The sequence below is a fragment of the Scyliorhinus canicula genome, chromosome 23 (genome assembly GCF_902713615.1).
Source record: "Scyliorhinus canicula chromosome 23, sScyCan1.1, whole genome shotgun sequence".
Classification (NCBI taxonomy): Eukaryota; Metazoa; Chordata; class Chondrichthyes; order Carcharhiniformes; family Scyliorhinidae; genus Scyliorhinus; species Scyliorhinus canicula.
In genome coordinates this window covers 9,941,275-9,960,913 of record NC_052168.1, presented here as the reverse complement: position 1 = coordinate 9,960,913, position 19,639 = coordinate 9,941,275, and the positions used below count along the sequence as shown (strand labels likewise).

Genomic DNA, 19,639 nt, shown 5'->3' with positions numbered 1-19,639 from the left:
TCAGTCTAAGGCTGTGCCCTCTGGTTTTTCCTACTCGTGGAAACATCCTCTCCACATCCACTCTATCCAGGCCTCGCAGTATCCTGTAAGTTTCCATTAAATCCCCCCCTCATCCTTCTAAATTCCCAACGAGTACAGACCCAGAGTCCTCAACCGCTCCTCGTATGTTAAGCTCTTCATTCCCAGGGATAATTCTTGTGAACCCCCCTCTGGACCCTTTCCAAGGCCAACACATCCTTCCTTAGATACGGGACCCAAAACTTCTCACAATATTCCAAATGGGGTCTGACCAGAGTCTGATACAGCCTCAGAAGTGCATCCCTTGTCTTGTATTCTAGCCCTCGCGACATAAATGCTCGCATCTCATTTGCCTTCCTAACTGCCCACTGAACCTGCACATTAACCTTAACCGTTAACGTGCAATGATTATATTTTGCTAACTTTTCTCAACACCCCGGGACTGAGGGCAACAGGGTCCAAGGTGTTCTGCACGACGAGTAAGATTATCCTCTTGACAGGCAGCTCACAAGCTTCTTAGGATGGCAGCAACTTTATTCTAATGGAAGCGGAGAATGACGAAGAGGATGACTTTATTAAATATAAGATATGAACAAAGCAAGAGCGTGTCTGGGCCAAATTCCAATTCTACTAAAGTCCAATTCAGAAGCCAAGCGCTGGGGGATATAAAACAGCAGAATGTCCACTTGCTTAAGCCTTTTGTTTAAGCCAATGGGCTCCGAGAGCCGCCGTTTTCTTACGCCTGCATCACCGGCCTCGACTCCTTTGCTTCCAGTTTGACTCCGGATCCCGCGAATCCAGTCCCTCCCTGTATCCACACAAACAAAAAAAAAACAGCCAGAGTCAGAATCCCTCCACCTTTCCCATTGCACCACCCAGGAGAGTTCACAGATCCAAAGCCCTCCATTCAAAGATAAATTACATTTACATAGCACCTTTCGCATCCCAAGGACATCCCAAAGTGCTTTGCAGCCAACCACTTTCCATTTGCACAAAAGCGAAATGCTAGCTCTGAAATAACAACAACAACAAAGTGCTGGAAAGAGGAGTCTGACCAGCAACATCTGGAGGGAGAAACAGAGTTAACCTTTCCAGTTCCAGAGAACAAAGTGAAACTCCAAAGAAGTGACATATTGGACTCATTAACTAACTGTTTCCCTCTCTCCCACAATGCTGCTGACCTTTTCCAGCCCTTCGTTTTATTTTCCACATACGACTATTTTGAGGGCAACTCTTCCGTGAGGCAACTGATCAACTCACCACCTGGTTGCACGGTGTACCGAAAACAACCTCTCTCCAAATGTTGGAAAGACCAAGGAACTGATCATCGACTTCAGGAAGCGCAGCACGGCACACTCCCGCCTGTATCAAGCCTGGCTCCGAAGTGGGGATGGTCGATAGCTTTAAGTTCCTGGGGGTCACCGTCACCAACAGTCTGTCCTGGTCCACTCACGTTGATGCAACAGTCAAGAAAGTCCAACAACGTTTCTACTTCCTACGGAAGCTAAAGAAATTCGGCACGTCTGCATCGAATCTCACAAACTTCTACAGATGTGCGATAGAGAGAATCCTATCTGGCTGCATCACAGTCTGGTATGGCAACTGCTCGGCCCAAGATTGCAAGAAACTGCAGAGTGTGGTGAACTCAGCCCAACGCATCACGCAAGCTTGGCACCCCCACATTGATTCTGTCTAACCCTCCCGCTGCCTCAGGAAGGCAGACAGCATTATCAGAGACCCCTCCCACCCAGGATTTGCCTTCTTCCAGATCCTTCCATCAGGCAGAAGATACAGAAGCCTGAAGACCCGCACATCCAGACAGAGGAACAGCTTCTTCCCCACAGCTACAAGACTCCTCAACGACTCCCCCTTGGACTGATCTGTTCCCTGTAAGAACACTATTCATGACGCCCTATGCTGCTCTTGCTCATGTATTTGCTTTGTTTGGCGCCTTGTTCTGCACTGCAACCAATCACTGTTTGTCGATGTATCATTGGTCATGTTCCCTGTTGATTATTCTTTTATCTGCTACGTATATACTGTGTACATTCCCTTGGCCGCAGAAAAATACTTTTCACTGTACTGCGGTACATGTGACAATAAATGAAATCAAATCAAATGACGGACCAGAGGAGTTGCTCCATATAACTGGCTCATATAACGATGTGTTAGTTTGTTTTAGGGATGTCAATTGGGGGGGGGGGGGCTGCTGATCTGAGTCACGAGACAATTCATGGTTCTTCGAACAAAGTCACAGGATTCTTTACAGCCACCTTACAGGGTCCGCATTTAATGTCTGATCTGAAAGACAGCACTTCTGACAATGCAGCACTCCCTCAATACTTACCTGGGAGCATCAGCCTCGAGTATATGCTCAAGTCTCTCGCGCGGGACTCGAATGCCTGACCTCGGGCAAGGAGGCGACACTGCCAGATCCACTGAGAGATCTTATAATGGGCCGCGGTGGTGCACTCCTGCTCTCTCTCCATATTGTCACCCGCTTGGACCATAGAACAAACAGTGCAGAAGAAGGCCATTCAGCCCATCAAGTCTGCACAGACCCACTTAAGCCTCACTTCCACCCTATCGCCGTAACCCAATAACCCCTCGAACCTTTTTGTGGACACTAAGGGCAATTTATCACAGCCAATCCACCTACCTGCATGTCTTTGGACTGTGGGAGGAAACTGGGGCACCCGGAGGAAACCCACGCAGACACGGGGAGAGCGTGCAGACTCCGCACAGACAGTGACCCAGTGGGGAATCGAACCTGGGACCCTGGCGCTGTGAAGCCACAGTGCTATCCACGTGTGCTACCATGCTGCCATCATGCTTGACATCCAGATTCAGTTACAATGCCGGATTAAAAATTATGATTCAGAACATCCGTTCTCATGGAAGTGGGTCAAATTGGATTGTTCTTTTACAGTGCTGGCACAAGCAAGAATGCTCTAGAAGCTTCCGGAATGGATTGCCAGTTGTGCAGTATTCAAGAGGGATTGATAAATGGATTAATTGTATTCATGAGCCGTCAGTGTGATTTCCAAGGTTGGGTTTCAATCACTGCAGGGGGTCAGGGAGGAATTTTTCAGATTCCACTTTTAAACTCATCGTCCCTCATAATTTTCTCCTGGCTTGTGCCCGGGGATTAGAGAGTTGCAAGAGAGGGGGTGGGAAGTGTTTAATCAGGGTACGAGCACTAGTCTGGGCCATTTTATGCAGGATGTGGATCAGCACCAAGTCAGTGCGGCGACGATGAATGCACCGAAATCCTGAGGCGCACACGCACGCACGCCGGATTGTGAACCGCTTTCGCTCACCCTCTGAATGTGGATTATGTCCTTCTCCGTCAGTTGGGCCCCATTGATCGGGTCAATCATGTCACATTTAATCAGCTTCTCCACGCACTCCACAGTGACCACAGCCCCCCTGCAAACAACAAAAATCAAAATAAATTCAGGCGGCCACATGAATTACCTAGAATCCTTAATGCGCATCGCTGACACGCCCAGTGGTGACTGATGCTGTCCCACTCCTGTTACTATGGGACAACCCTCCAAACAAAAAGGGGGAGACAGTGTTATACTGATCACTGGGCTAGTCATGCAGAGGCCCAGGCTAACGCTCCCGCGGAGCAGCTTCAAATCTCAACGAGGCAACTGGTGAAGTTTCAATTTAATTAACTAACAAAATGAATTTAAAAATCTGGAAATGAAAGCTAGACTCAGCAATAGTGACCATGAAACTATCGCTAGACTGGCAGAGACATCCACCTGGTTCAACACCAATATCCTTTAAAGGAAGGAAATCTGCCCATCTTACTGCGTCTGGCCTACATGTGACTCCAGTCCCACAGCAATGTGGTCGACCCTTAACTGCTTTCTAGGGCAATTAGGGATGGGCACCCAAATGCTGGTTTTGCCAGCGATGACCACAACGCATGACAGTATTTTTAAAACCTGCAGCCGGGGTGTTAAGAAGCATTTACGAATGGATCAGAGAAGGAAGAAACAAAATTATAAGTAGAGAGGAGGAGGGGGGGGGGGGGGGGTCAGGTGACGTGAGGGCGGGAGAGGCTGCATTTTTGGGAACTCCAGCTCTGCTCCTCCTTTAACCCCAAACCTGATCACACGTTTCTTTTATCTCTTCTTGGCATAGATTGCTTCACCCGATGTCTGTCTCCCTCTTTGACTGTTATTAGTGTCCGAGGGCTGGCGGTGTTGCTACTGGGTGAACCATGGCATCAGGGATACCCCAATACGGACCTCCCCCCCTCCCCCTCCCCCCAGTTTTACAGAAGGGAGCACTTTATACTCCTCTTTGGCTTCACAATATCATGTCCTCTGAGGAGGGTACTGGTGATCCGATGTTCTGTTTTGTCCTTTGATCTGGGGCTAGGTGATGGAGTTGTGGAAGTTCGGATTTAAATTAGAACCAAGCGATTTGGGGATGATATCAAGAGGTACCATTCACACAAAGGTTTCTGGAACTCTCTCTTGCCCACACCCCTGCACTTTAAGGCTTGTAGTTTTTTTTTTTTAAAACATGGATGTGGGGGGAATGGAGCCAAGGAGCATAAATGGAGTTGATACATGGATCGGCCATAATCAAAGACAGTCGATGGGAAGAATGGCCTGTTTGTTCCTGAGTTTAGGCTCTGCTGGGTTTAACAACGCACTGATGGTCACTTATTGAAGCTCTGACACGGGAGCAGGCACAGAAAACAGCCAGCGCCCGTGGGGTTCTGTATCCAGCATCGGTGGGCTCCTGTATCCAGCACGGAGACACCCCCCTTCGGCTGGAATGGGGAGCTGTTTGGTAGGGAGATGATAAATGCAGACTAACTTATTCTCGAGAGCGCCTCCCCCGATTGATCAGAGAGTGAATTCACCGAGTGCAGCGACACAGAGGAATGTTAACCAGAAGGTTTCAGATGTCCGCCACTCATCGAGGACCTCACTGACTGTGTTGGAATGAAGGTCTACAATGACGTTAATGGCTGGGAGGTGCGGCAAGGCCAGGCTTTTTAACCATTAAACAGTCCTAACGCCCCCTGAAGCCGAAGCCTCTTCCAAAGGGTATTAAGAATCAACCATGCAGTGCGACAGGAGCCATCGGAAACTGGTGCAAATCCCCGAATGGCCATTCTCATTGAAGCCAATGTCCCCTACTTGCCCATAGTGGAATTGAGACTCATGGTCTCCAGAGTGCTAGCCCATTACCAAAACCACTACTTCACCCTACAGTGTGCATGGGGTATTGGGGGTGGGGGAAGCGCCAAATCATGATGCTCGTTTGAAGAGCTGGTGCAGGCACGATGGGCCAAATGGCCTCCTTCTGCGCCGTAACGATTCTGCAATTCTATAAACGAGGCAAGTCATTTTGGGGCCAGAGTGGAGGGAAGAGATGGAGCAATTATGGTTCTGGATCATTTTGCAGACCACCCACCCACTGATAAACTGACAACCCCAATGCTAGACACTGGAGGGTTGTCGCCTGTTAACAACAGTTAATCCTTCGGTAAAAGAAATTACCGGCGCACAGGCTATAGAAAAATCAACAACAACTTGCATTCAAAAAGGACCTCTGATATCATCCCAAGGCCCTTCATCAGAGAGATCATCAAACGGCATTTGACACGAGCCACGTTAGGAGATATTAAGATAAGTGACCACAAGCTTGGTCAATGGGATAGGATTTAAGGAGTGGCTTAAAAGGGAAGAGAGAGGTTGAGGGAGGGGCTCCAGAGTTTAGATACCAGGTAGCTGAAAGCAAGAATGGGCCAACGAAAAGGGTTGGTTACAGAAGGAAAGTTGGGGGAGGCTTTGAGACATGGATCAAGAACGAGTTGGGGGGTAGGGGTGGGGGTGGGTAGAGAGAGGGGGGAAATCCGCGTCTCACTTACGAGGGTCGGAGTACGGCGCACGGCACAGAGTTCCCCAGCACGTCCCGCGTCACGGCGCAGACGTAACGTTCCTGCTTGTTGATTAGCTGCACGCGCTCCAGCTTACTGTCAACTGGCAAGAAGTTCACAGGGATCAGGTCTTTCATCTTCAGCGATCTCCCGCTCATCGGGCAATAGACAGTCTTATCCTGCAAGGGGAGGGGGGGTAAAAGGGTGCTTAACAATTCAGGGATACAAGGACGGGAGTCGGCCACCTGGCCTATTGAGTGCTCCGCCATTTATTTACCCCCGCAGCGCGCTCTCATTTATTCCAGCTCCTGCAGCCTATAATCAATAAGCCCTAACGTTTCGTCCTCACATAGAACATACAGTGCAGAAGGAGGCCATTCGGCCCATCGAGGCTGTACTGACCCCCCTTAAGCCCTCACTTCCACCCTATCTCCATAATCCTCTAACCCTTCTAACCTTTTTGGACACTAAGGGCAATTTAGCATGGCCAATCCACCTAACCTTGCACGGCTTTGTACTGTGGGAGGAAACCGGAGCGCCCGGAGGAAACCCACGCAGACACCGGGAGAACGTGCAGACCTTGCACAGACAGTGAAGCAGCGGGGAATTGAACCTGGGACCCTGGCGCTGTGAAGCCACAGTGCTAGCCACGTGTGCTACCGTGCTGCTCACGTTCAAGCATAGGAACAGTAGACCAAATGCCTGTCAAGTCAGCTCCTCCATTTAATGTCACCATGGCTGATACTTCAGGTTTCAATTCCATTTTCCCACCCGTTCTCGTATCACTCGATTCCCTGAGAGATCAAAGATCTGTCTAAGTCAGCGTTAAATATAATCAACAGTGCAACATCCACAAAACCTCTAGGGAATGCCAAAGATTCGCAGTGAAGCAATTTCTCCTCATCTCAGTCCTAAACGGTGGTGCCCTTATTCTAATACTGTGCCCACCGCAACCCCCCCCCCCCCCCCCCCCCCCCCCCCCCCCCCCGACCCTTTTTGTTGTACATTCCCCAGCCGCATGTCAATATTGTCACGACCCCCGGGCTGGCACATGGACCTTGGCGAAGCCCAATAAAGCATAGTCACCGGGTTTGTAACTTCAAACAAGTAACCTTTTATGTACATCATTATAAATAAATGGACAGAAAAATGTAACATATCTACTACCCCTCTCCCAGCCCCCCCCCCCCCCCCCCCTTTTCAACTATCCCCACTCCCTAGATACAACACACATACAAACAAACACAGAGGAAAGGGTGGTCGAGAGGAAAATAAATTATTAATAAAAGGATCTTTGATGCACTAGGATGGCTTCTAGTTAATGTCTTTCTGAGGTTCAGCTTTGGTTTCGGTACTTCTTCTTTCTAGGCTTGAGATGGTTTTCTCTGGAAAGATCGTCTATGTTCTCTGCTGACTCAGCATCATTCAGGTTCACAGCAAAGGATGTGCCGGGCGCTCACTGCTTTCAGGACGATAGAGCAGTTCTTTCACTTCAGCAAACGCAAGAGAGAGCGCGCGTTCCCCTTCTAAGGTCTAAACACTTCTGCCCAGTTCTCTCAAAAAGCATCATGTAGGAACCAATGGCTGACTGTTGTCAGGCAGAACACTGTTCCTGGCCAATCAACCGGTTGCCAGTTAGCCAATCGCCATGACTTCCTCCAAAACCGGTTCCTAACATTCACTCGGTGCCGACGAGTCTGTTTCTCCTCTCCAAAATACAAAACCTGGAACACCGTGTCCTGACAAGCTTGAGTCCTTTGCTTAAAGGCACATTCCGATCATGGGTCCATGGACCAGAAATCAAATAGGAACAAAGGAAATATACGGGAAGGACTCTTTCAGTATTTACTACGTCAAGCCCCTTCAGAACCTTATGTGTTTCAATAAGATCACCACCCATTCTTCTAAACTCCAGAGAATATCAGTTTACTTAGCCTCTCATCTCAGACAACCTCCTCACCCCAGGGACCAATCTAGTGAACCTTCGCTATTCTGCCTCCAATGCAAGTATATTCTTCCTTAAATACGGAGACCAAAACTGCACACAGTATTCTAGAGGTAGTCTCACCATAGCCCTGTACAACTACAGCAAGACTTCTCTATTCCTGTACTCCAATTCCCTTCCAAATAAAAGCCATCATGTCATTGCTTACGATACCTGCGTGCTAGCTTTAGGAGCTCCGCATAGGAGTACACCCAAGTACATCAACATTTAAAGTTTCACTTTTTCAAAAAATAGCCTGCTTTTCTATTCTTACGAATAGAAGTGAATAAACTGACACTTCCCCACATTAACTCCATCTGCTACTGTTGTCCACTCGCTTAACCTGTCGATATCCCTCTGCAGTGATTTATATACATTCTTACAACTCTGAACTGTACCAGTCAGTAAGCAGTCCAGTGGCTGTTTGACAACCCTTCGATGTGCTTATTGTTGTACCTCAATGGTACGGTCCAGGAATAACTACGTCAGCTGAGACTCCGCGAGTAGCACTCTCGTGCCTCTGGGCCATCCTCAGCTGATCTCAGTCAAGGGTAAAGAGGACAAGAGAAGGAAAGGGAGATTTCATTGGGGGGAGGGGGGGGGGGGGGGGGGGTCCGCTGATCAATAAGGCAGATATTCCCCCTGGTGAAGTGGTTGGCTGTAAGCTGCAAGCGACAGGGGGCAAGATCAGGCTAAGCAGTTTAATCATCCATCAAAACGCTGTGCAGGACAAGAATGGCCAGATCTGAGATCTCTGGAAGTCCTAAACAGAGTCTCCTGTACATTGAACCTTCTAACCTGAACATATTGAGACTATCAGACCTGCACTGCTGTACTTCCCTCCCTGTTTAAAAAACCACTGCCATTTTGAGGTCTTGTCTTTTGTGGCACAACCTTTCCAGAATTAAGTATTCAACTCTTTGCAAAACCCAGGAGCAGACTGGGGGAACTGACAGAGTTCTACCATCAATTTGCATACATTAAATGGCTTTGAGCCTTCAGGCATTCCCGGTCTACAAACAAGAAAATTGCCCGTTATAACTTCCCAGGCTTACAATGGAAATTTCCTACGTAAACATATCATAGAGATATCATAGAATTTGCAGTGCAGAAGGAGGCCATTCGGCCCATCGAGTCTGCACCGGCTCTTGGAAAGAGCACCCTACCCAAGGTCAACACCTCCACCCTATCCCCATAACCCAGTAACCCCACCCAACACTAAGGGCAATTTTGGACACTGAGGACAATTTATCATGGCCAATCCACCTAGCCTGCACAAAGATCATCACGCTGTATTAACAGCCTCCCACCACGAGGAGTCACTACTCTGCTCCAACCAACTCCTCTAACCAATGTCGCAAATGATCATTTTTCCGATTTGATTGTAAATATGAAACCACGATATATAAAAGGGCAGAGTGGATTACTTTTCTTTCGCACACGACCCCATCTTCCAAATATCACCTCTCCTTTCTTCATGAAACTGCAGTTGCGATCCAGTCGCCATTTTAAATGGGAAGGGAGGTTGGGGGCAGGTGGAGGAGAAACAGGATGACAGCAAGAACGCAAAAGTAGAATCAATTGCTGCGGAGAATCTTACCGGTTTTCTCACGGTAGATGCTTTTGCCTCGGGGGTGAGGGATGGGATCCAAAAGCTGGGCAAGTGCTTTTCACCCGCGTGCTGAACTGGTTCCGTGCTGGAGCTAGCCTGGGCTTCCCCTGTGGATCATAAGGGCAAGTTCAAAGGGGGCGGGAGACTAAAGAAAAGGCAGAAAAAAAAAGGACCAAGGTTGCTGCAGATTGGTTCAACTTTCCAGCGTTGCCAGTGAGATTAGCTGCTGGGGTGGGGTGGGGGCGAGGAGGTGGAGGGGCTGAAATCCTCGCCTTGGAATATGTGCCGCTTCTGATGCACACATGCCGCAAAGTTTGGCCGCTCGCGTCGGAATTGAGCAAAGACTCCTTCTCCGGGTCGCGAAATAGAACCCCAAACTCCTGGCAAAGTCGGCGTCCTGCCTTTGGAATTACGCTGAGCACAAGTTACCGCCCCGTGGGACGACAGTGATGTAACGCTAATGTCACTGGACTAGTAACATCCAGAGGCCCAGGCTCACACCATGTGGGTGCAGGTTCGATACCCAGCGCGGCAGGGAACAGGTTTTCTGGCAGCGATCAGAGGAGCTGAGATGATAAATTGGTCTTTAGAAGCCTTTTAATTACGAGAATCAATAGCCAACATAAGAGTCAATGGCCACAAGTGTTTTAAAGGTGACTTCACAGGCAGAATTTGAGTCAAGTCAAAAATATGACCACCCAGATGTTAGGTCTATTTTAATTTCGATTTTATTTATCTATTAACACAAATTATTGTAGTTTATATGTATTGAATGATAAAATGCAAATTATAAATTCCATCAGAGATCATTTTGTCACATGTTTGATTTAGAAATGCCAAACTTTTTTGTCTCCTAGCTCCCAATAGATTTTATTTTAGGCCGTTTTATTTAATTAAAAAGGTTCTTCGGTGACAAAACGGTTGCCGATCCCTGGATGACGGACTGGTATAAAGGGGCGGAATCCGTTTGGGTTAGCAGCAGATGTCAATGGCGGTTGAAGTGCACTGATGTGCATGACGCTGCCTCCTCCACTCAACCAGCCCTCCTATGCAATTGCTGCCGAGGGTTACCCATAGAGCAATGTGCCAGACAGAGGGGTGATTACATGGACCAGCGATTTCAAAACAGTGCAGGAGGAGGACGTGAAGGAAGGAATATAGAGCAGCAAGGGGGAAAACAATCCAAGGATTGGCCTGATACAGTTTAAGGTGGTGCACAGGGAGCATATGACTCGGGCGAGAATGAGTGGGTTCTTTCAGGGGGTAGCAGATGAGTGTGAAAGGTGTGGGTGGCACACATGTTTTGGGGTTGCGAAAAACTAGGAAGATTCTGGGCGGGAGTGTTCGCGGTCTTAGCCAGGATAGTGGAGGAGGAGGTGGACCCGGACCCTTTGGTGGCGAAATTTGGGGTTTCAGAGAAGCCGGAGCTCATGGAGAGGAGGAAGGCCGATATAGAACAGTACAGCACAGAACAGGCCCTTCGGCCCTCGATGTTGTGCCGAACAATGATCACCCCACTTAAACCCACGTAACCCGTATACCCGTAACCCAACAATCCCCCCATTAACCTTACACTATGGGCAATTTAGCATGGCCAATCCACCTAACCCGCACATCTTTGGACTGTGGGAGGAAACCGGAGCACCCGGAGGAAACCCACGCACACACGGGGAGGACGTGCAGACTCCACACAGACAGTGACCCAGCCGGGAATCGAACCTGGGACCCTGGAGCTGTGAAGCATTGATGCTAACCACCATGCTACCGTGAGGCCCCCTCGGCCTTCGCCTCTCTGATTGCACGGCGGCGAATTTTACTGGAGTGGCGGATGGCATCGCCACCGTGGTAGCGGCCCTGGATCACTGTCTGTGTGGAGTTTGCACATTCTCCCCGTGTCTGCGTGGGTCTCACCCCCACAACCCAAAGGTGTGCAGGGTAGGTGGATTGGTCGCACTAAATTGCCCCATAATTGGAAGTAAAAAGAATCGGGTATTCTAAAAAAAAATTTTTTATGAAATAAAATAAAGATCGTTGTGCTCAAGTCACCTGGTGGGACTTGATTTAGAACGGAGATGAGGAGGAACTACTTCTCGTAGAGGGCGATAAATTTGTGGAACTCGCTACCCCATAGTGCGGCGGGGTCTGAGTCATTAAATGGTTTCAAGAAGGAGATAGACATACTTTTGATATTAAAAACAGTTAAAGGGATATGGGGAACAGACAGGGAGATGGATTTGAGACCAGGAAGAGATCAGCCATGATCTGCTTAAAGGACTGAATTGCCTATTTCTGCTCCTAGTTTCAATGTTCCTATTCTGGCTTTAGAGATGGGATTGCCATTCACTAAACCCTTAACTTTCCGCTAACGAAGTGACGCTGATATCTTGAAAAAACAAGCTATCCTTGAACAGCCGTTGGTCTCCAATTCAGAGCTGCTTTTCCTGTTCCTCGAAGCCACGTAGAAAGGTCACAGATTTGAGTCCAAGTTCAGAGACTTTGTTTTTTATAAATTTAGAATACCCAATTTATTTTTCCAATTAAGCGGCAATTTAGTGTGGCCAATCCACCTACCCTGCACATTTTTTGGGGTTGTGGGGGTGAGACCCACGCAGACACGGGGAGAATGTGCAAACTCCGCACGGACAGTGACCCAGAGCCGGGATCTAACCCGGGTCCTCAGTGCCGGAGGCAACAGTGCTAACCACTACCGTCTTCAGAGACTTGAGCACAAACTGCGGGGCTGACTTTCCAGTGAAGGTCGGAGGGGGTGCTGCACTCTCCGAGGTGCCAGGTTCGAAGATGGATACAGAAGATTCCATGGCAATGTTATGAAGGATAAAGGGCAGGGCAGTCCTCGCTGATACACTGGCCAATAATAATGCTTCAACAATGTTACCAAAGTGGGTAATCTGGTCGTTGGTAGCATGGCTGATCACATTGCTGAGCCTGCGAGCTTATTGTGCGCAGACTGGCTGCTGCATTGTCTACACTACCCCAGTTCAATAGGAGTGCTACATTGGAGGTGAAGCACTTGGGAGATGTTCCAAATTTCTGAAAGGCCCTATATAAATGTTAGTTTTCCTTTCTACATAAAACTGATATGACAGCCGAACGACTTTTGAGTGGGGGAGGTGGAGGTGGGCTCCACCCTCCCCGACCCCCCACCCGAGAATCCTGCTTTTCCTGACTACCGTAGGTCACCGTAGCCTCTTTCGAGCTGAAGGGATTCAGCGGCTTGCTCACGATGGTCGACTCTTTCTCCAGGAACGCTTTGACTTTGGACTCCTTCTCTGCCTTCGCCAGCTCGGCCAGCTCCGTCTTTTTGATGTTCTTCTGTTTCTCATAAGCCTGGGAGATCATAGAAAAAGAATTAAAGCTTCGAAACGAAGGATGGTATGGAGACGGCGAGCACGTGAAAGGCAGGGTGCAGGTGTAAGAAGGTGCGCCAACACCAGCTAGAGCCAGAATGCATGCCCATTCGCCGTTGTCGATCCCGCGACACAGACGTTTTCATTCCTCAGGGTTTTTTTTATAAATTTAGAGTACCCAATTTATTTTTTCCAATGAAGGGGCAATTTAGCGTAGCCAATCCACCTACACTGCACATCTTTGAGTTGTGTGTGGGGGGGGAAGACCCACGCTGACACGGAGAGAATGTGCAAACTCCACACGGACAGTGACCCAGAGCCGGGATCAAACCTGGGACCTCGCCGCCGTGATACAGCAGTGCTAACCCACTGCGCCACCGCGCTGCCCAGCCGATTTCATTCCAGGTGAAGGATGAAGGAGGAGGTGATGAGAAAGAGGAACCTACCTTTATCTTCTTGGCAATTTCGGTTTTTTGATGCAGGATGTATTCCAGAATTGCTTCCTTTTCATATATAAAACCATCAGGCCTGTATGATGAAAAAAACACAAGAAATATTCATCAGCGAGCCAACAACCCATGAACCTCTTCAGCATTAAACACCATTTAATAATATTCTGACCAGTCCGCTTAATGGTTCAAAGGGTAAATACATGATATCTACGGAGCAACGGAGGTTAAATGGTCGCAGGTTTGAAACCCGAATCGTGTTCAGGTAAGAAAAAGAGAACTTGCATTCATACAGCACCTTTCACAAGCTCAGTGCCAAAGTGCTTCTCAGCCAATTGAATACCTTTTAAAGTGCAGACAATGTTGTGCGGTAGGAAAAGTGGCAGCCAATTTATGGACAGCAAGCTCCCAAAAACAGAAATGGGCGCGATTCTCCGCTCCCACGCCAGGTAGGAGAATCGCGGGAGGGCCGCTCTGGCACCCCCCGCGATTCTCCCACCCCCCCCCCCCAAAATGGCGTGTCGCGTTTTGGGACACGCCGCTCGGAGAACCGCGGGTCGCCGTTTTTCACGGCAGCCCGCGATTCTCCGACCCGGATGGGCCGAGCGGCCTGCCGTTCCCCACCGGTTCACGCCGGCGGTAACCACACCTGGTTGTTGCCGGCGTGAACATGGCGCTAATACCTGGCTTGTGGCTTGTGGGGGGCGGAGAGAGGAGTGAGCACCACGACCGTGCTCGGGAGGGAACTGGCCCGCGATCGGTGCCCACCGATCGTTGGGCCGGCATCTCAAAGGGACAAACTCTTTCCCCTCTGCCACCCCGCAAGATCAAGCCGCCACGTCTTGCGGGGCAGCGGAGGGGAAGACGGCAACCGCGCATGCGCGGCTGATGTCACTTAGGCGCCGCCGGCCGCGTCATTCTCGGCGCGCCGGTGCGCCGGGCCTTGACGCCAGCGACAAGGCCCAGCGGCCGACATTTATGGCACGGCCCTCCTAGCCCCCCCCATCGGGGAGGGAGGGTCATAATCCACAAAATCTGACAAGGCAGAAGGCTGTTCAGCCCATTGAGTCTGCACTGACCCTCCGAAAGAGTACTTAGGCCCACTCCACCACCCTTTCCTGTAACCCCACCGAACCGGTGGACATTAAGGGGCAATTTATCACAGCCAATCCATCTAACCTGCACATCTTTAAACTGTGTGAGGAAACCGGAGCACCCGGAGGAAACGCACCCAAGGCCGGAATCGAACCCGGGTCCCTGGCATTGTGAGGCAGCAGTGCTAACCACTGTGCCACCCTCAATGGTGACTATGAAACTAGAGAAACCTTGGAAAAATCCCCCTCCTCTTGTTTCTCTCGGTGGGGGGCAATTGAATACCCCGCCACTACTCACTGTCTAGAGAGGCACTGACCGACCAGGTCACTGGTTTATTCATTTTAATGGGAAAATTACAGAGAGCAATCGTGCAAAGACCTTGGGATTCCAATATAATAAATACAAAATTTGATTCAATTGCCAGAATATGAATGTTGCTGAAAAGAAAGAAAGTCACGTTGCCAAAGTTTTTCATCGTGCACTCATCAGGACAAACACAAGAATACCAAATTTCAAACCGGGCACTCTGTTATGGGCGGGCTGGAGACAGCGGCAGGATCAACACTTGTGCAAGAATGTACGCTGTTCCACCAACGCTCCTGTACCAAATCACTTTTCTACAGGGTCAGTTCTGATGTGGTAACCAGGAGAGTTAGACGCAGAAGGGGTGTGGAGGAGAGACGAGAGTGTCCATGTGGCTGCTTGTGATTGCTTTCTCCAAGGCAACGCGTTGGCCAAAGAGACTCCCCAAGCTCCAAGGTAATGCAAAAATAGCGCTCGGCTTGGACATGTTCCTTTTGTTTGCAGAATCTGATTCGCCCCAGTCACCACGAGCCTGCTTGTCGGCACAGGAGGGAGTGGCACCTTTGGGGACAGCAGCAGGAGTTGGGTTCGGATCCCAGGAATCCGCAGCCTCCAAGAGAGGAGGGAAAAGTATCAGAGGATGGGGGGGGGGGGGGGGGGGGGGAGCGAAAAATAAGAAGGACTCACGTTATGACGGGATCTTTGCAAGGCTGCAAAGACAAACAGCAGCAGTCAAAGTCCTTGATGGCGTCCTTGCTGAGGCGTAGGGACTGAGTCCCATACCCTGAGACAGCTGGGTAAGAAGAGGGAATCAGTCAGTCAAGAACCCCAACTATAATCGGCCCCAACAACGTACCCGGTGAAAACGCAATGCTGAACAATTGGGCAAAGGAAGACTGGCATTTATATATCACCATTCGTGGTGACCATGCGTCTCGGTGATGTATCTTTGAAACGTAGATTGAAAATAGGAAGCTCGGCAGCCAACATGCGCACAGCAAGATCCCACAAACAGCAATGTGATAATGGCCAGGTAATTTTGCAAAGTCGATTTGGGGGATAAATATTTAACAAGGCTCCATAGGTGTCTATCCTGCTGCGGGATCTTTAACATCCACTGGAGAGAGCAACAGAGACTCCGTTTAATGTTTCATCCGAAGATAGGACCTCTAGCAGTGTAGCACTCCCTCACTAGTAATAATAATACTCTTTATTAATGGGCAGCACGGTAGCACACGTGGCTAGCACTGTGGCTTCACAGCGCCGGGGTCTCAGGTTTGATTCCCTGCTGGGTCACCGTCTGTGCGGAGTCCGCACGTTCTTCCCGTGTCTACGTGGGTTTCCTCCGGGTGCTCCGGTCTCCTCCCACAGTCCAAAGACGTGCAGATTAGGTTGATTGGCCATGCTAAATTGCCCTTAGTGTCCAAAAAGGTTAGGAGGGGTAATTGGGTTATGGGGATAGGGTGAAAGTGAGGGCTAAAGTGGGTTGGTGCAGACTCGACGGGCCGAATAGCCTCCTTCTACACTGCATGTTCTATGTATGTATCTATGTAACGCTGTAATGAAGTTAGTGTTAAAAGCCCCTAGTCACCACATTCCGGCACCTGTTCGGATACACAGAGCGAGAATTCAGAATGTCCAATTCGCCAAACAGCACGTCGTTCGGGACTTGTGGGAGGAAACCGGAGCACCCGGAGGAAACGCACGCAGACACGGGGGAGAAGGTTGCAGACTCCACACAGAGAGTGACCCAGCGGGGAATTGAACCTGGGACCCTGGCGCTGTGAAGCCACAGTGCTATCCACTTGTGCTACCCCTAAAAGAGTTGGCAATTGAGAACTGATGTTTCGAGTCAGCTTGGCTCTTTATAGAAAATAGGAGCAGGAGGAGGCCATTCGGCCCTTCGAGCCTGCACCGCTATTCATTCTGATGATGGCTGATCATCATTCAATTGCCTGATCCTGCCTCCCCCCCCCCCCCCCACCCCCCACCCCCCACCCCCACCCCCTACCCCCTACCCCCAATATCCTTTGATCCCCTTTGCCACAAGTACTGTATCGGCTTCCTGAAAACATACAATGTTTTGGTCTCAACTGCTTCCTGTGGTAACGAATTCCACAGGCTCACCACTCTCTGGGTGAAGAAATTTATCCTCATCTCTGACCTAAATGGTCTACCCCCTATCTTCAGACTGTGACCCTTGGTTCTGGACACACCCACCACCGGGAACATCCTTCCTGCCTCTATCCTGTCCAGTCCTGTTAGAATTACAAAGGCTATGAGATGCCCCTCTTCAGAACGACAGAGAGGTAAGACAGAGGAAGCCCCTTGGTGCCCAGCAAAGCTGCTTTCGCCTCCATCTCCCTTCCTTGGCAGCCCACTCAAGATGATCCGATCCACATACCAGCTCTGCATTGTGCTCACCCCAGAGTCTAGCTATAAAAAGAAAAGTCAGATCCTGTCCACTACCACACCTCGGTACTCCGACCCACACTTTGGCACCTCTCCCTCCCTTCTCAATCCCCATTATTGTCTGTGGACCGCAGGTTAAGCCACTGATATTATTGACTCCACCCTCCCACCTACAGCCCCATACCTGTGTCCTTCTTCTTCTCGTAGTAGGTGTACACAGCCCCCGCCGTGCAGTTCTTCCCATGTCTGGTCATCGCTCGCACACCAGCCGCGTGCCTCAATCCTGTGGGAACGGATGCAAAGAAACATCAGCCAACACAATTATGGGTCAATGGGGCCATTCAGTCCATCTAAATTCATCCAGCTAGAAAGATCCCAAAGTCCTCCCAGTGCAACATCCAATCGTTCCCGGGGTTTTCAGCCCGACGAGTCCGTTCCTTGCCTCGGCCAACAACCACTTGCGTTTATATAGCGCCTTTCACAAGGTAACACCTACCCAGGCGCATTTACAATTAATTTGACACCAAACCACAGCAGATTCACGAGAATGATCCAAGGGATAAGCAGCTGTACTATGAGGATAGATTGGAGTGGCTGGGACTGCTTTCCTGGCCGAAAAGGCCGACAGGAGATTCGATGAGGTATTCACGATCCTGAGGGGTGTGGACAAGGTAAATGGTGAGAAACTGTTCCCTTCCACTGGAGCATCGAAAAGTAGACGGCACAGATTCAAAATAAAGGGCAAAAGGAATAAAAGTAAAAAATGAGGGAAAAGGTTCTCACCCAGAGGGAAGTTGTAGTCCGGAACGAACTTCCTGAGAGGGTTGGGGGGGGGTTACACTCTCAGGGCAGCTCTGGTGAAACTACGAAAGATCCAACCTCACAACTCTACTGCAACAAGACGCGATCCCTCATAAAACGGGATAACCTAGAAACCTTCACAGTGGGTGTTTCAGATCAGTCCCGGGATATAATTTCAGAGACGTTCCCCGACTATCACTGCCAGACACTAATGACAAAAAGAATGGCGAATGGCGAGATACAGTTTGTTTACAGGAAGCAAGAGCTGCTGCCAGCTCCTGCACATTGAAAAATAATCTTATTACTGTCTGAAAACATCGATCTTAGATGGTGAGGAATTAGACTCAAAACATGATTACTCCACTTTGATGTGCAAAGAAACATTCACATAGCAACTCATTACCTCTCAGGAATATCCACAGCGCTCCATGGACATTGAATTTCAGAATAACTCTATTACATAGGCAAACACACAACTATTTTAGCATAAAGCTAAAGGGTCCAAGAAACCAGAAATGATCAGTTAAACTTTTTTCTTTAAAAGCTCAGGTTTTTTTATTTAAAGCACCCAATTATCTTTTTCCAATTAAGGAGCAATTTAGCGTGACCAATCCACCAATCAGGCACAAGAATGTGCAATCTCTACACGGGTAGTGACCTGGGGCCATGATCGAACCCGGGTCTTCATCACCGTGAGGCAGCAGTGCTAACCACTGTACCACCGTGCCGCCCTAAACTCAGGTTGGTTAAGGGATAAATATTGGCCAGGATATTGGCAGCACAGTAGCATTGTGGTTAGCACAATTGCTTCACCGCTCCAGGGTCCCAGGTTCGATTCCCGGCTTGGGTTACTACCTGTGCGGAGTCTGCACGTTCTCACCGTGTCTGTGTGGGTTTCCTCCGGGTGCTCCGGTTTCCTTCCACAGTCCAAAGATGTGCAGGTTAGGTGGATTGGTCATGCTAAATTGCCCTTAGTGACCAAAATTACCCTTAGTGTTGGTTGGGGTTACTGGGTTATGAGGATAGGGTGGACCTTGAGTCGGGTGCTCTTTCCAAGAGCCGGTGCAGACTCAATGGGCCAAATGGCCTCCTTCTGCACTGTAAATTCTGTGATTCTAGGATGCCAGGGAGAGAGCTTCCTTAATTCTTATTCGAATAGAGGGGCCGTGCGATCGTTTCTCCCACTGGAGAAACATGTCATCCGAAAGACGGCTCCTCTGACAGTGCAGTACTCCATTGATATCGCACTGGGAGGATTGTGGGCTCCTTGGGAGCTGCCAGTATCCCAAGTGGACAGCCCAAGAGAGCCATTAAACGATCTAACGGGTTTCAATACATGATAAAGCACAGAAAAACGCCATTCGGCCCACAGCGCCCATGCTAGCCCTTTGGTGGCCATCCAATCCCAAAGCCTTGCAAATTTTCCCCTTCAAGCAGGTACTTCATATTTGTTTTGAATTATAACTAAACCTGCTGCCCCGCTAACCTGGCGAGCGTCACTCACTGAACAATTTTCAACCCAGACGTGTACCTTTAATTCTGGCCTCCGACTCACCCAAACAACAGGCCCTCCAGGCCGGAAGTGCGTCGGTTTGACCCGACCGGAAGGGAAAAGGCTTCCTTCCGGTGCAGCGGGCGGAAGTAGATCAGAGGGCGGCAATGGGGCATCTCGCTCAATGTGGG

General features: G+C 49.5%; 1 protein-coding gene across 3 annotated transcripts; it reads right to left on the bottom strand.

Moving 5' to 3' along the window:
* Positions 1–573: 573 nt before the first annotated feature.
* On the bottom strand, positions 574–19,639 carry LOC119956416 (nitric oxide synthase interacting protein). 3 transcript variants are annotated; one of them, XM_038783616.1, is made up of 9 exons: positions 19,488–19,621; positions 17,340–17,438; positions 15,431–15,536; positions 13,343–13,424; positions 12,720–12,876; positions 9,517–9,635; positions 5,924–6,111; positions 3,339–3,447; positions 574–826 (listed from the first exon to the last, which is right to left on the bottom strand). In XM_038783616.1, the coding sequence occupies exons 2-9, from the start codon at positions 17,407–17,409 to the stop codon at positions 755–757; spliced, it is 903 nt and encodes a 300-aa protein (XP_038639544.1). In that variant the 5' UTR covers positions 17,410–17,438; positions 19,488–19,621; the 3' UTR covers positions 574–754. The 3 variants fall into 3 exon arrangements, with proteins under 3 accessions (XP_038639544.1, XP_038639545.1, XP_038639543.1); XM_038783617.1 differs by having other exon boundaries at positions 19,512–19,537; XM_038783615.1 differs by lacking the exon at positions 15,431–15,536 and having other exon boundaries at positions 19,512–19,639.